This window comes from Callospermophilus lateralis, chromosome 1 (assembly GCF_048772815.1).
Source record: "Callospermophilus lateralis isolate mCalLat2 chromosome 1, mCalLat2.hap1, whole genome shotgun sequence".
Classification (NCBI taxonomy): Eukaryota; Metazoa; Chordata; class Mammalia; order Rodentia; family Sciuridae; genus Callospermophilus; species Callospermophilus lateralis.
The window spans coordinates 211,995,090-212,010,132 of record NC_135305.1 but is presented as its reverse complement, the minus strand read 5'-3'; the positions used below and the strand labels follow the sequence as shown (position 1 = coordinate 212,010,132).

The window sequence follows — 15,043 nt, the reverse complement described above, 5'->3', positions numbered from 1 at the left end:
ACCATATTACCTTCCCACCAAACAGTGCACAAGGGTTCCCATCTCTCCACCTGCCTGCCAATACTTGCTATTTTCTGTGGGGTTTATTTATAGTAAACATCCTAATGCGTGTGATAATTTGACTTATGATTCATCATCTTGCAAAGATTCATTCTTTCCTAGATCTTGTCAATGCTTTACTTAGAGATAAAATGGAAATACTGACCAGCTACAAACATACACATCAAATTCAATTCTCCTAAAGAGCAGGTAAGCCAGCCCAGCCACACTAAAGGATACGCCCATCCACGTTTCTCAATGTGAGATTCATGTGCTATTTAGGTTGGATTTATTTTTATTTTTTATTTTTATGTGGTACTGAGCATCAAATTGGTTTAATTGGTTTCTAGAACAATCCTCTTAGCCCCCTGGTATGGTTTGCATATGATTTGACTGTATCCATGCATTGGAAGCTTGATTCTCATGTCATGGTACTGAGGGGTGATGGGACCTTTAAGAGATGGGGCCTAAAGCAAAGTAATTAGGTCATTTGGGGAGCTTCCCTTGAAAGGGTGATCTGGCTTCCTGTTTTGATATAAGATGTTATCACTCACTCTCACACGCATTCCCAACATAATAGACCTTCACCAGAGGCTGAACCAAAGGGGTCACTCAATCTTGGATTGTCCACCTCCAAAATTATAAGCTAAACAAACCTTTTTACTTTAGAAAGTAAACCTACCTTAGGTATTTTGTTACAGTAATGAAAAATACACCCCCAAAATTGTATCAGCAGAAAATGAGCTCCAAAAGCATCAGTTGCAGCTATAAGGAACAGAGGACAGTAAGAAACCTCCCATAGGGCAAAAACAGATATAAAAAGAAAATATAGCATCTTTATTCACTATAACTTTAAAAATTTTCCCCTCAATCCTTGACCTCTGGATAGTGACAGAGGGAAAATTAAAGGGAAAACACTATTAAAAACATCTGTTTTCATTTGAGGAATGGGCTTTGGACAGCAAGTAAACACACACACACACACACACACACACACACAAGTGCAAATGGATTTAAATGATATGCACAGCGGATTTTTTTTCCTATTATAAGAAACATCACTAAGGACACAGACTTTTTCTTCATCTTTTCTACCATCCTCCATATGTATCACAACATGGTTGCAGAAGCTCCAGACATCACCGTCTCACACAGACTCAACTAGATAAAAGAAAATAAACTGTATCGTCTAACATTTTTTAATGGTTTAAATGAAAGAAAACTATAGAATCACCTTCCACTGAAATCCTTTCCATTTATATTGGTGAGAACTGAATCATGTGCCCACCCCCATATCACTCTCTAGCAAGAGAATAGAGTTACTATGATTGGCCAATAATAATAAAAATTCTTGGGCTGGGGTTGTGGCTCAGCAGTAGAGCGCTTGCCTAGCACGTGTGAGGCGCTGGGTTTGATCCTCAGCACCACACAAAAATAAATAAATAAAATAAAGATATTGTGTCCAACTACAACTAAAAAATAAAATAAATGATAATAAAAATTCTCAACTGTGGAGCTAGGTAGGAACCTATTTTCCAAGATTTCCCTGAAACCCAAACTACAGCAGCATTCTGTTTTCAAAACATAAAAGGAAGTCAGACGCAGTGGCGCACATGCCTGTAATCCCAGCAACTTGAGAGGTTGAGACAGGAGGGCCACAAATTGGAGGCCAGCCTGGGCAATTGAGTAAGACTGTCTCAAAATAAAACAGTCAAAAATTAAAAGAGCTGGAGCTGGATCTCAGCAATAAATCCCCCTTAGTTCAATCCCCAGTAAGGAAAAATTAAAAAAAAAAAAAAAAAAAGATGTAAGAGGAAAAGAAGGATATTGAGTGAGTGAACCTACGTGAGAGGTTCTTCCCAGAGGTCATGCCATGGGGGGGGGGGGGGTGCATAACTTCTCCACGTGCACGTACAAGCAGAGAAAACGTGCTTTTCCTAGCTCACATTGTTTTAGGCTGAATTCAGATCTTCACTGACTTTTTGGCTGGAGGCTACCCTCAGTTCCTTGCCAAGTGAGCTGCTCCAGAATGGTAGCTGACGGGGGCTAGAGATGCAGCTCAGCAGCAGAGCGCTTGCCTAGCACACGCGTGGCCCTGGCTTCCAACCCCAGCGGCACAGAGGAAATAAATGGCAGCTGAACTCACCAAAGCCAGCAAGGGAGAGATAAGTCAGCAAGTGATAAGTCGGAATCTCTCTCATCTGATCCTGTAAATGATATCCACTCAAAAGCATTTTCAAAATAGTAGCCCTGTGAGAACCATATAATCATATACACACTTAAATATGCAGAATGAGTAGTGAAAAAAAAAAAAAAACAGAGACTCAAAGAGAGGCTGGGATTGTGGCTCAGCAGTAGAGTGCTCACCTAGCACATGCGAGGCCCTGGGTTCAATCCTCAGCACCACATAAAAATAAGTAAATAAAGGTATTATGTCCAACTACAACTAAAAAAAATTATATTTTTAAAAGGCATGGAGTCTGCATGAGAAGCGGCTGGGCACAATTCAGGAGCCACTTGTCAAAAGAAAGAAACTTTATTTTTAGAACCACACACGCCAAACAAAACAGCTCCTCAGGAAAAAACCTTCAGAGCCCAACTGCCACCACCAGCTTCCCACAAGCCACACTCTCCAACCACCAGCCTCCACACCTCCCACAATCCTCTTGCTCTTGAGGCCGATTGGCTGGGTCACATGGGCAGAGCCAAAAAGTCCCCCAATGAGCAGCTCCATGGCCTGAAAGGGCAGGGAAACAGCCCAATGAGCTTCACCGCAGAGGAGCCAATCAGCTAGATGTTGCTGGGGCCGCTGTGAGCCAATCATCAGCTGGCAGTCTGAAAGTTTGCTGGGGCCCCTTCAGCTAGATGTTGCTGGGGCCGCTATGAGCCAATCATCAGCTGGCAATCTGAAAGTTTGCTGGGGCCCCTTCGGCTGTGGCTCTCAACATCTCCCCCTCTCTGTTTAAACAACAAGCATGTGGCTTAGGGACCGTGCCTGCCTTAGGTTGTCCAATAGTACATATGGTTCTTACCTGTTATCGGATGAGCTGACCTCAAGGCGTCAGCCTCCTGTCCTAGGTTGGTACCATTGTAATTGGATCTTACCCGTCACTGACTACCAGTCCAGTATACAGCCACACCTGTGTAGAGGTCTTCGTACCAGCGGGGGGGTGAGGTTCTTTGCCTCACCTCTGTTGGCCCCCAAATTTTAGCTGAACGATCATGACAAGCAGAAGGGAGGAAGATACACCAAGCCAATTGATGGCTCCTTTTGGAAAAATTGTACCACCAATGACACCATCAGCATAAATACCCCAACACTACCAGAAGTCGCTGCACCAACAGATAGTTCACAATGCATACAAGTGAGTTCACAATGCATACAAGTGATACATAGTCCAGGCAAGTTCTGCAAGCAGTTCAGTGATGGCTATTGCAGAAGCTGTAGATTGGTTTTATCTTTGTCTTCATGCACTGGGATGAAGATAGGAATTCTGGCAATAATGGCTAAAGAAAAAATTATATAACATTCCAGAAGGCACTAAAAGAAAACAATTTTCTTAACAATTTACATTCTCTTCACTGAAGATAGGAATTCTGGCAATAATGGCTAAAGAAAAAATTATGTAACATTCCAGAAGGCACTAAAAGAAAACAATTTTCTTAATAATTTACATTATCTTTAAGAGAATTATTAAATATAATGAAAAGGAAAGGTGAAAGTAAACAAACAGATCTGTTAACCTCCTTTTTTGTTTACATATTAAAACAATCCTTAACAGTTGTTTACCTAATTTAAATTAACCATTTAAATCCAAAATTATTTGGATCCATTTTTTCATGAGCGCTCATCATATATGACATATGGACATACGTACATTCAAACATATAACACAAATAAATTGTTAAGAAAATTGTTTCGTTTTATTTTGTTTGGGGCTGGAGTTGTGGCTCAGCACAAGTGACGCCCTGGGGTCGAACCTCAGCACCACATAAAGAAACAAATAGTCCAAATACAACTAAAAAATAAAAAATGAATATAAAAAATGCTTCATCCCTCATTTGCTGCCAAAAGAAACCAAGGACAAAAGAGGAAAAGCACGAGAAGCTGATAAAGAAAACAACTTAAGAGTGTGGTTTTGAAAGGAAGAATGAACAGACAGCCTTGATTCCATGTTTAAAAAAAAAAAAAAGTGAGCTGAGGTGTGTGTGCGGGGGGGGGGGGGGGGGGGGGGGGTGCACACCTCTAATCCCAGGGACTCAGCGCCTGAGGCAGGAGGATCACGAGTTCCAAGCCAGCCTCAGCAATCTTGTGGGGCCCTAAGCAACTCAGTGAGTCCCTGCATCTAAGTAAAACGTTAAAAGAGCTGACGGTGTGTCTCAGGGCTTAAACGTCCCTGGGTTCAACACCCTGTAAAAAAAAAAAAAAAAAAAAATGAATTACCTCTTAAAATAAATGGGTGCTGGACACAGCGCGAGCCCCGCTCTCTTCTGGCTAAAAACCCCACACTGCGGACCAACCCGTAGGGACCAAGCTTTAGCGGCAGCAGGGCGCCCTTCCCTGGTGCCTACGTTGCATCGCTTCAAAATCATTGAAACCAAGAAAACGGGGGAAAATCATCTTTTATTGAGTTTTTACTGTCTCGGAAACTAGTCAATAGCGGCCTTTTCTTTTGGTGTAGGACTGGCTTCCGTTTTCCAGGTGGGGGATCTGGGTCTCAGGAGGGGCACCCGTTCATGAAAACCTAGACCCTCGTGAACAGTGCAGAGCCAGTCCTCACCTTGAAACTGCGCCGCTGCGCGCCAGGGTCCTCTTCAGCGCCACCCTCACCTCCTGGTTGCGCAGAGTGTACACCACGGGGTTGAGCAGCGGCGTCACCACCGTGTAGAACACAGCCACCAGGCGGTCCCGGGCAGGGTTCGCCCCAGAGTCGGGCCGCAGGTAGATGATGGAGGCGCAGCCAAAATGCACCACGACCACCGTGAGGTGCGCGGCGCAGGTGGAGAAGGCTCTGCGCCGGCCGGCGGCGGAGCGGATCCGCAGGATGGCCGCCACGATGAAGGCGTAGGACAGGAGGATGAGGAGGAAGGAGAAGAGCACCACCAGCACGCTCAGGAAGAAGATGCCCAGCGCCCTCTGCGCACTGTCTGCGCAGCTGAGCTGCAGCACCGGGGCGATGTCGCAGAAGAAGTGCTCCACGCGGCCTCCACGGCAGAAGGGCGAGGAGAAGATCATGCAGGTCTCCATCAAGGCCACCGAGAACCCAGAGCAGAAAACCAAGGCTCCCAGGCAGAGGCAAACGGTGGGTCTCATGATCACCGAGTAGCGCAGGGGATGACAGATGGCCACGTACCGGTCGTAACCCATCAGGGTAAGGAGGAAGCAGTGGCTACAACCCAAACCCAGGAAGAAGAACATCTGAGCCCGACAGCCAGAGATGGAGATGGCCTGGCTCTCCATCAACAGGTGGGCCAGCATGTTGGGGATGGTGACCAGCGTGTAACAGGTCTCAGAGAGGGACAGCACCGCCAGGAAGCGGTACATGGGTGTGTGGAGCGTGCGATCCCTGTGGATGATGGTGATGATGGTGACGTTGCCACTGAGGGTGACCAGGTAGGTGAGGAGGAACAATGTGAAGAATGTGGTCCTCAGGTGTGGAAGGTTGGAGAATCCCACCAGCAGGAACTCTGTCACTAGCCCTGTCCCATTTCCCCTCTGCTTCTCAGGAGCCTGGGAAGAGAGGACAGTAAATGCACTAAGTAAGCAGTAAGTAGAGGAGTCTGCTTGGCCTCAGGTCCGGTGGGGTAGCAGAGCCATCCCTGTTTTATAAACAGGACAGACACCCAGAAATGGTAAGCCATTTGTTTCCTGGTATCACCCAGTTGACTAGTGTCTCCTCAATGAGTAAGAAAATCATAGGAACCAATAAGGAGAAGATGCTGGGGGTGTGGTGGGCGGAAGGCAGTAAGAACATTGTTATCTTAGTTTAAAGTCCCTAGAAACGGATGCTAGCTAAGGATTCAATATCCCAGAAATCACAAGAAGGGAAGTAGAAGGGAGACAGGCAGTATTAACAAGGAAATGACCTATCTGAGAAACTGGAATCTCTTTCCCCCTGGGGTCTGGGAGGGTTGAGGAACACACAGCTCAGTGTTAGCCCACCCGAGGGGCCAGAGGACTGGGGTGTTCATGCTCCAACTCCACTTAGTCATTGGTTGAGGGTTTTTCCTAGCAGATGTTAGTTTCCACTCGCTTCCTGCTTGTCAAATGTACAGAGGATTCAAGGTCAGTCTGGTGAGCAAGAAAACAGTAAGAGCCCAGGGAATGTGGGTGAGGAAAGTACAGGGTCTGCGGGAGGATGGGGAAAAGAACCCCTGAGAAGGCGACACCTATAACTTTGAGACCTGAAATAGCACTTTAAGTGTCTAGGGGTGCAACTCAGAGGTAGAGTGCTTGCCTAGCATGTGTGAGACCCTGGGTTCAACCCCCTGAACTGCCAAAAAGAACAGGGTGAAAGAATGAAGGAAGCGAGGGAGAGAGGAAGAAAAAGGAGGGAGACAGAGAAAAGACAAACCCTACTGCCAAGGACTGCATCAACATTTTTCCTTCTCTCATTAGAAGAAGAAGAAGAAGAAGAAGAAGAAAAAGAAGAAGAAGAAGAAGAAGAAATAAATAAATAAATAAATAATCAGGGCGCCATGGCACACACCTATAATCCCAGCAACTGAGGCAGAGGGATCACTAGTTCAAGGCCAGCCCAGGCAACTTAGCCAGACCCTGATGCAAAATAAGGAGGGCTGGGGATGTAGCTCAGTGGTAGAGCACCCTGGCTTCATCCCCAGTACCAGGAAAATGACTGTGCTTGTGTCAAGGTGAATGTAATCTTCAACTCTAAATTCATTTTTTCCCTTCAGATTTTAGAAGAAATTAATATAACTTCATGAGCCTTCTAAGACCATTGCATTCCTGAGTGCTGTGCCTTATGGATAAATTGTGGGTAAATCAACTGAAAAGTAACTCTGAGGTTATTGACCCATTTAATTCAAATGATGGGGCCTCAGGAGAGATCCTGAAATTGATGATGGCTTTATCATTTCATAATTTATTAACCTGCTATCTCAGGAGGTGGGGGGGGGGGGCGTGAGAGAACACATTTTGCACTCATTTGAAACATGGGACTTGTTATAAGGAAAATGGTCCTAAGATGATCTTTCCTTGCTTATCAAGAGTTAATTTATGGGTTTTGGATCAGTGGTAGAGCACTTGCCTAGTACAAGCAAGACACTGGGTTTGATTCCCAACATTGCAATAAATAAATAAATAAAATAGTTAATGGATGAACTCTAAATGTCAAAGAGACATCTGTACTCTGGTTTTCACTGCAACATTATTTACAATAGCCAAGACATGGGAGCAACCTAACTCTCCATCAACTGATCAATGGATGAAGCAATTGTGATCCAAAGAAGAAAATCCTGTCATTCACACCAACATGGATGATCCTGGGGGACCTTAGGCTCAGTGGAATAAGCCAAGCACACAAACACCACATGATCTCGCTTATTTGTGGAATCGAAAAAAACGTTGAACTCAGAGAAATAGATAGTAAAAAGGTCATTACCAGCGGTTTGAAGGTTAGCAGTTAAGGAGATGTTTGTCAAAGGTTAGAAACCTTAAGCTGGATGGAAGGAATCCATTTAAGAGACCTATCACACACATGGAGACTACAGTTCACAATAACATAGTGCTCAAAATAACTGAGAGTAAATTGTAAGTATTCTCACCACAAAAAAATGATAAGTATATGTGGTCATGCATGTGTGAATTAGTGCAATGTAGCCATTCCATGATGTCTACATAGTTCAAAACATCACAACACTGACAAGATAACTATGTACAACCTGTGTACGTTAATTAAAATAAGTGTATAGTTTTTAAAGTTAATTGTCTTAGATAAGCACGGCTCAGCCTTGAGTTCCTGGAATACCTCCTTTGAAAGGAAAAGATGGGTAGGAAGAGAGGCCTGGCTTTCCCGCCACCTAGTGGCAGCTGTGGTAAACTGCAAGCTGTAACCATTAACAAGAAGAGAAGAATATTGAATGACTGTGCCCCTGAAAATATTCATCGACAATACAGCCTCATGCATAGCTGAAGATCAGCACTTAAATGTTTGGAAAATTGGCTAACATTTTCACTTTGGAAACATAAATTTTAAATTCTAACTGTGGAGATAAATAAAGTAGACACAAGCAACTAAAAATATCCTTTAAAAAGTTGAGAGAGATTCTGGTTAGAAAGAAAAGGAGCAAAAGGTGGTGAGAGAGGGATGGCCATTTTTCCTGAAGAGAACAAAACTAGGAAGCAAGAAACATACAGCCTGTGGCTGAAGCCCTGAGGGACAAATGTTTTCAGTCAAGGGCTAGAGAGGGCGTATTTTGGCTTGTGGGCGGCCCAGTCTCTGCTGCAATGCTCAGCTCTCTCATTCTAGGCCACAAGCAGCCATAAGCATTATGAAAATGAGTGTGCCTGACTGTGTTTCAATAAAACTTTGTTTATACAAACAGGCAGGGGGCCAGATTTGGCCCCCTGACTATAATTTGCACACCCTATTCTAGCACAAGCAAAATTGAAAAGACATTCAATTTAGGAGGAACTCCAGTGAGATTCTCAGAGGGATTCGTATAATTTAAATCTTCAGAAAGTAAAGCAAAATGAGACCTCAAACCAAGAATCTAGGACTCCACTTAAGAAATCCAGATCTTAGAAAAGGCATACTGAGCAGAGATGTTCAGAAGATGATCTACAGAACTTTTTACTGTAAATTAAACAATATCAGAGAGACCATCAGCAACTTTAGAGAGAAAATGATACACACTCAATTATATGGAAGACTTCCCAGAGAAAAAAAATAACCAGATGTGACTATATAAAAGGTGGAATTCCTAAACCACACAGATTTATTAAATAGAGACAAACATATAAGCAAATCACAAACTAGAAGAAAGTTGCAATTCTACACCATGTTTAACTTTTTTTTTTTTTTTTTTTTTTTTTTTTGCATACATTGAAGCCAGAGACACTCTGTCATTGATCTAGTCTAGGTTGCCCAGGCTAGTCACAAACTTGAGATCCCCCTGCCTCAGCTTCCTGAGTACCTATAATTACAGGTGTGCACCTCTACACCCAGCCTTTTTTTTTTTTTTGTATGTGTGTGTGTGTGTTTGTGTGTGTGTGTGTGTATGTGTGTTGCTGGGGATTGAACCCAGGGCCTTGTGCATGTGAGGCAAGCACTCTACCAACTGAGCTATATCCCCAGCCCTCACCCAGCCTATTTTTAACTCTTACAAATCATTAAGAAAATAATGAACATGCAGACCCACACAGCCCCATCATTTGCACAGTTCAACTGAAGGCCCACATATACCATATGTCTGAGTATTTAAAGTTAAAAATAAATAAATTTTAAATATAAAATGCACAAGCAACAGGGGGGAAAATAGGAGTTAAATGAATTACACTGCTCTTCTTTGGTATCACAGGGCATTTGTTCTAGAGACACACACCCCCTCCCCAAATGGATACCAAAATCTAGGAATACTGAAGCCCCCTACGTAAAATGGCACAGTATTTGCATACAACCTATGCTTCCTGTTCTTCACTTTAAGTCATTTCTAGATGACTTATAACTAATACATGTAAACACTATGTAAAGAGTTGTTATGCTGGATCATCTAAGGAATACTGACAGGAATACAAGTAAAATGAAAATAAAGCAAAATGAGACCCCAAACCAAGAATCTAGGACTCCACTTAAGGCCTGATTGCATTTTTGATCCCTGGTTACTGAATCCATAGGCACAGAGAACCACCTGGATTCTAACTTCCTACCTAGGGAACAACCTTCTTGAGCTGGGAGGGTAGCTGAGTGACTGGCCTAGCATGCCCTGGGTTCAATACCCAGCACTACAAATAATAAGAGCAACAACATACCTTTCTGATGACTTGAAAAGTCAGATTCAAATATGGAGTTCCTGGTCTCTTCAGAGGTCCACAGCAGAAGATGGTGGTGGTATGGGAAGCACCCTGAGCCTCACCCAGCCTATTTTTAACTATTTTTAACATAGCCTGTCCCCTTCTTTTCCCACCCCAGACTTCAGCCAGCACTCCAGAGGCCTCACGTGTACTGTACAGGCAACTACAGGCTGCAGCCTCCACCAGCAGCCACTCCCTGGCCACATCCAGGGCACACACACACCAGCAGCGTGGGCCACAGCAGAGGGATGGACCCAAGCAAGGGGTGCACTCTCAGACCTGATGGTGGCTAGTAGCCACCTAAGCAGGCAATTGTGGGGTTCTATGCAGCACTGATTACACAAGGGTGCAAGCTCAAGGTCAACACATACTCTTGGCTTTGTTTTCTTAAGTTAAGTGGCTTAGATAAGCACGGCTCAGCCTTGAGTTCCTGGAATGCCTCCTTTGAAAGGAAAAGATGGGAAGGGAGAGAGCCCTGGCTTTCCCCCACCTAGTGGCAGCTGTGGTAAACTGCAAGCTGTAACCATTACAGTAAGAGAAAAATACGTGCCTTGGCGGGTGGGATAGGACAGAAGAGGGCCTGAGTAGGATCCCTGGAAACATCACTAGCAGGGCAGAGGCCCCTGTTGTCCAAGGCTAACAGTTGGCAAGTGGAAAATGCAAATATCCAACACCATTTGGAGGAAAGATATTTTAGTTTTGTGATAATCAAAGAAATGCAAGTTGAAGCAAGATAGCTTGTCCTTCACAATTAAACACATAAGTTGTCATAGGGCCCAGCATCACCACTCCTTGGTATAGACCCAAAAGAACTGAAGACAGTTTTTTGAATAAGAACTTCCACACAGATGTTTATAGCAGCACCACTCACAAGCCCCAGCTGGTAGAAATGGCCCAAATGTCCATCAGCTGATGAATGGATAAGCAAACAGGGCACATCCTAAAGTGAAATATGACTCATCCATAAAACCATGACGTTCTGATACCTGTCACAACCCAATGATAAAAATGGTGCTCAGTCAGAGAAGCCAGACACCAAAGGCCACATATTGTATGATGATATTCATATGAAATTTCCAAACTGGGTAAATCCAAAGAGACAGAGAGCACCTTCATGGTTGCTAGGCACTGGGGGAGGGGAATAGAGAGTGATTGCATATGAGTGAGGGGTTTTCTTTGGGGATGATGGCCATTTCTTTCCTTTTTGTGTTTGTTTGTTTTTTGTTTGTTTTGTTTTGTTTACTATGGATTGAACCCAGGGCACCTAACCACTGAACCACATCCCCAAACCTTTTTTTGTATTTTATTACAGACAGGGTTTCACTGAGTTGCTAAGTGTCTCACCAAGTTGCTGAGGCTGAATTTGAACTCACAATCCTCCTTCCTCAGTCTCCCAAGCTGCTGGGATTTCAGGACTGTGCCACTACACCCAGCAACAATATCTTGAAACTAGAAAGAAGTGGTATTTACACAACATATGCATGTCTCCAGTAACACTGAATGGCCCACTTTAATTCTCATTTTATACTATGTGGACTTCAACTCGATTTTTTGAAAGAGAGCACTTTTCATATATCACGTCGGCACCAATCAAGAATGGAGAATTTAGTATTAAAAAAAACTATAAATAAATAGAAGAGAGATCCATAGAACAGAGGAAAAGTAACCTGGGGAAGGAGGAAGGGAGGAAGGGGAAGTACTAGGAACCAAACTGAAGCATATTCTAGTCCATGCTTGTACAATCATGTCATTATAACCATAGTGAACTAATAAAAACTAATAAAAAAGAATTTTTTAAAAAATTGGAGAATGACACTGTGTGCTGCCGTGTGAGAGCTTCGGTTGGTCCTCTCCCTTCCTTGCCTGGCAGGTAGTAAGAGCAAACAAGTTGCCCATATACCACACCAAAAGCCCTACTGTGGCCCTAGAATTTCACGTCCAGTTTTTTCTCATAAAGAAATGATCTGTGGGTTGGGGTTGGGGCTGAGTGGTAGAGCACTCGCCTAGCATATGTGAGGTACTGGGTTCAATCCTCAGCACCGCATAAAAATAAATCAACAAAATAAATGTATTGTGTCCATCTACAACTAAAAAACTTTTTTTTCAAATGATCTAATAGCCAAATGTGGTGTCCCATGCCTATTATCCCAGCTATTCAGGAGGCTGAAGCAGGAGGATTACAAACTCAAGGCCAGCCTGGGTAACTTAGAGATACCCTGTGTCAAAATTAAAAGGGCTGCGGTGTAGCCCACTGCTACAATGCTTGCCTGGAATGCACGAGACACAGGGTTCTATCCCCAGTGCAAAAAAAAAAATAGAGTTGAACACCTTTCCCGCAATCTCCCTCCAAATCAGTCACAGCCCTGTGGTTTGGGGTGAATATTCTGACCCTCTGCAATGTCACTCTCCCCACACTCAGTTTTGAATCTCAGCCCTAAGGCCCAGGTTGGGCCAAGGTGGCTTCTGCAGCCCTGAGGTCACACTCACCATAGTGCAGGAAGGCTCACACTGTCCCTGCCAGCATCCCTCTGCCTGAGAAGGGAGGGGCTGAGGATCCTGGTCCTGATATCCTGGGGGTCTCTGGAGCTGCCACCCCAGGGGACCCTCAAGTCACTAACAAGCCCCCCAGAGCCAGGCTGTCGATGCCTGAGGGCTTTTTGGCTCTGGAGACTGGAGACCCCAGGGCCTGCTTCCTCAGCACCCAGCCCCTGAAGGCTCAGAGCAGAGGAAGGACTAATTGGCATTTCCCCTTGTGATGGCAGTCACACGTGCACGCTCAGCCCATCAGTGGTCCTGGTCCCCAGGAGTGTCCAACCTGAGCTGGGCGAGCCTGCTTCCTCAAGGAAATGCAGCCCCAGGCCCTGCTGTCCCTGGGAGGAAGAAGTTGATGCTTCAAATCATGACATGGACGCTGCCCAGCCTTCACTTGGCCTGGACACTCAGTCTCCCAGGCCCCGCCCTCTGCTCAGACCTTAGCAGTCATCCCATCTTTCTTCTCCCTGTGTCTCCCGTGCCCTCAGCCCTGCTCTCTCCAGCCTGCAGCTCTGCTCTGTTGCAACAGCAGCCCCGCCAGCGCTTCCCCCAGCACCTCCTCGGCACCTGCCACCTGAACTCGGGGCTCTGGCTGTGTCCCCCACTCCTCGGGAATCTTCCATAGCTCCCCATGCTCTCAAAGTACAGTTTCAGATTGCCCATCTGCACATCCAAGACCCTTGGCCCCTGCTGCCCTCTCTAATTCCAAATATTGCCAATATTTTCAGTCCGCAAAATGACCCTCACCCGAGCATAGACTAACTAACAATAAGGAAATAAGTTACCAGCCCAAGTTGTTGACCTCCCTCGAAGATCTCCATGCTCTTTTACACCATTTTGCTTCTGCCTGTTTTATTTTTTTCCCCCACACTTTTATGAGGGATTTGTTGCTCCATATTCATACATGCACACACCCTTTTCCTAGTCTTCTGACAAACTCCTGCTTGTCCTGAAAGACACATCTGTAGCATTATCCCCTCCTGGAAGCCCAGAGGGGTAAGAAAGTCGAGGTCTGAAAACGTCAGTCATGTCAGAGATTCGGAATGCTCCTGGGGACGGTTGTACTCCAGTGCTCCTGGCCTGCTGCACGTTGAACAGAGTAAGCTTTGGTGTCCAGAGAAAGTCCTCAGCCACATAGACGCAGGCACTGGGCATTGGAGGACAGGGTAATGTGCACCAAAGTGGGCAGAACAAGAGGAGAAGGGCAGGGGAGTGACAGTACCTGCTCCACACAGTCTGTCCCTTTCATCTGAGCACTACCAAGTCCAGTCACCTCATCAGTGCAATCACGCGTTTTAAACGCCACTTCCACACCAGCGCTCCCCAAATCTGTTTAACCTATCTACTAACCATGGGCCTTAGATGTGCTCAAAACACTTCCATAGTCTTGCAGTTGGACAGAACTAACAAAAAGTGTCTCATGGAATTGATTGAGTGGTTGTATCTAAACAGTATTGGCAACGCAGCCCGCAGCAGAGTACCGCTGTGCACCCTGGTGATCGTGAGGCCAACAGCAACCTGCAGCTGGCTACCAAGGCCCAGCCTCCCAAGTGGCCCCTGTCCCATCCCAATGTGTGAAGGTGAGGAGGAATATGTAGGGCATCTGCTGTGTTCAAGATGTTTCACTTCACACGTTGGGGGAGAAATGCAAGCCGCTTCAGCTCGAATTATTACCTTTGCTTTTTCGAATACCTGCCTGAAATATTACACACACACACACACACACACATCTGTTGATATTAAGTTGGCATTAATCTAAACTAAACTTTTATCAATTAAGAGGCTTGTTGTTATCTCCAAAGTAATCACTAAGACAACAACTCAAAAATACATGATAAACTGGGCACCGTGGCACACGTCTGTGATCCCTAGCAGCTCTGGAGGATGAGGCAAGAGGGTTGAGAGTTCAAAGCCAGCCTCAGCAACATAGCAAGGCCCTAAGCAACTCAGCAAGACCCTGTATGTAAATAAAATACAAAAAAAAAAAAAAAAGGCTGAGGATGTGGCTGAGTGGTTAAGCGCCCCTGGGTTTAATACCTTATAACAAAACAAGGATAATAATAAAGAAATGACAAGAGAATTAAAATAGTACACTAGAAAATACCTATATGACACCAAGGAAGATATAATGGAAGAACTGAAAGCAGGAAATGATACTCAGAAAACAAATAGCAAAATGCTGAACACAACTCCTAACTTATCAGCAATGACCATAATGTAAATAGATTAAACTCTCCAATTAAAAGGCATATTTTAGGAGGGTGGATAATAAAACATTATTTGGGCTGGACATGATGACACATGCCTATAATCCCATCTACTGGGGAGGCTGAGTCAGAAAGATCACAACTTAGGGAGACCCTATCTCAAAATAAAATTTAAACCAGCTGGGAATGTAGCTCATTGGTGGAATGCCCCTGGGTTCAATCCTTACTCTCT

At 44.7% G+C, this 15,043-nt stretch overlaps 1 protein-coding gene across 1 annotated transcript; it reads right to left on the bottom strand.

Annotated features, from left to right (window-relative positions):
* Positions 1-794: 794 nt before the first annotated feature.
* LOC143399898 (olfactory receptor 10T2-like) lies at positions 795-13,425 on the bottom strand. Its single transcript, XM_076857037.1, has 3 exons — positions 13,390-13,425; positions 4,821-5,770; positions 795-804 (listed from the first exon to the last, which is right to left on the bottom strand). Exons 1-3 carry the CDS (start codon positions 13,423-13,425, stop codon positions 795-797), a joined length of 996 nt encoding a protein of 331 aa, XP_076713152.1.
* Between the last annotated feature and the right edge of the window lie 1,618 nt (positions 13,426-15,043).

Bases quoted from the DNA above. Each gene is read 5' to 3' on its own strand.
- LOC143399898 (XM_076857037.1), bottom strand. From the start codon at position 13,425: ATGGAGATCTTCGAGGGAGGTCAACAACTTGGGCTG. The intron at 5,771-13,389 runs GTAACTTATTTC...CTCTCTTCCCAG, and splicing joins GAGGTCAACAACTTGGGCTG to GCTCCTGAGAAGCAGAGGGG.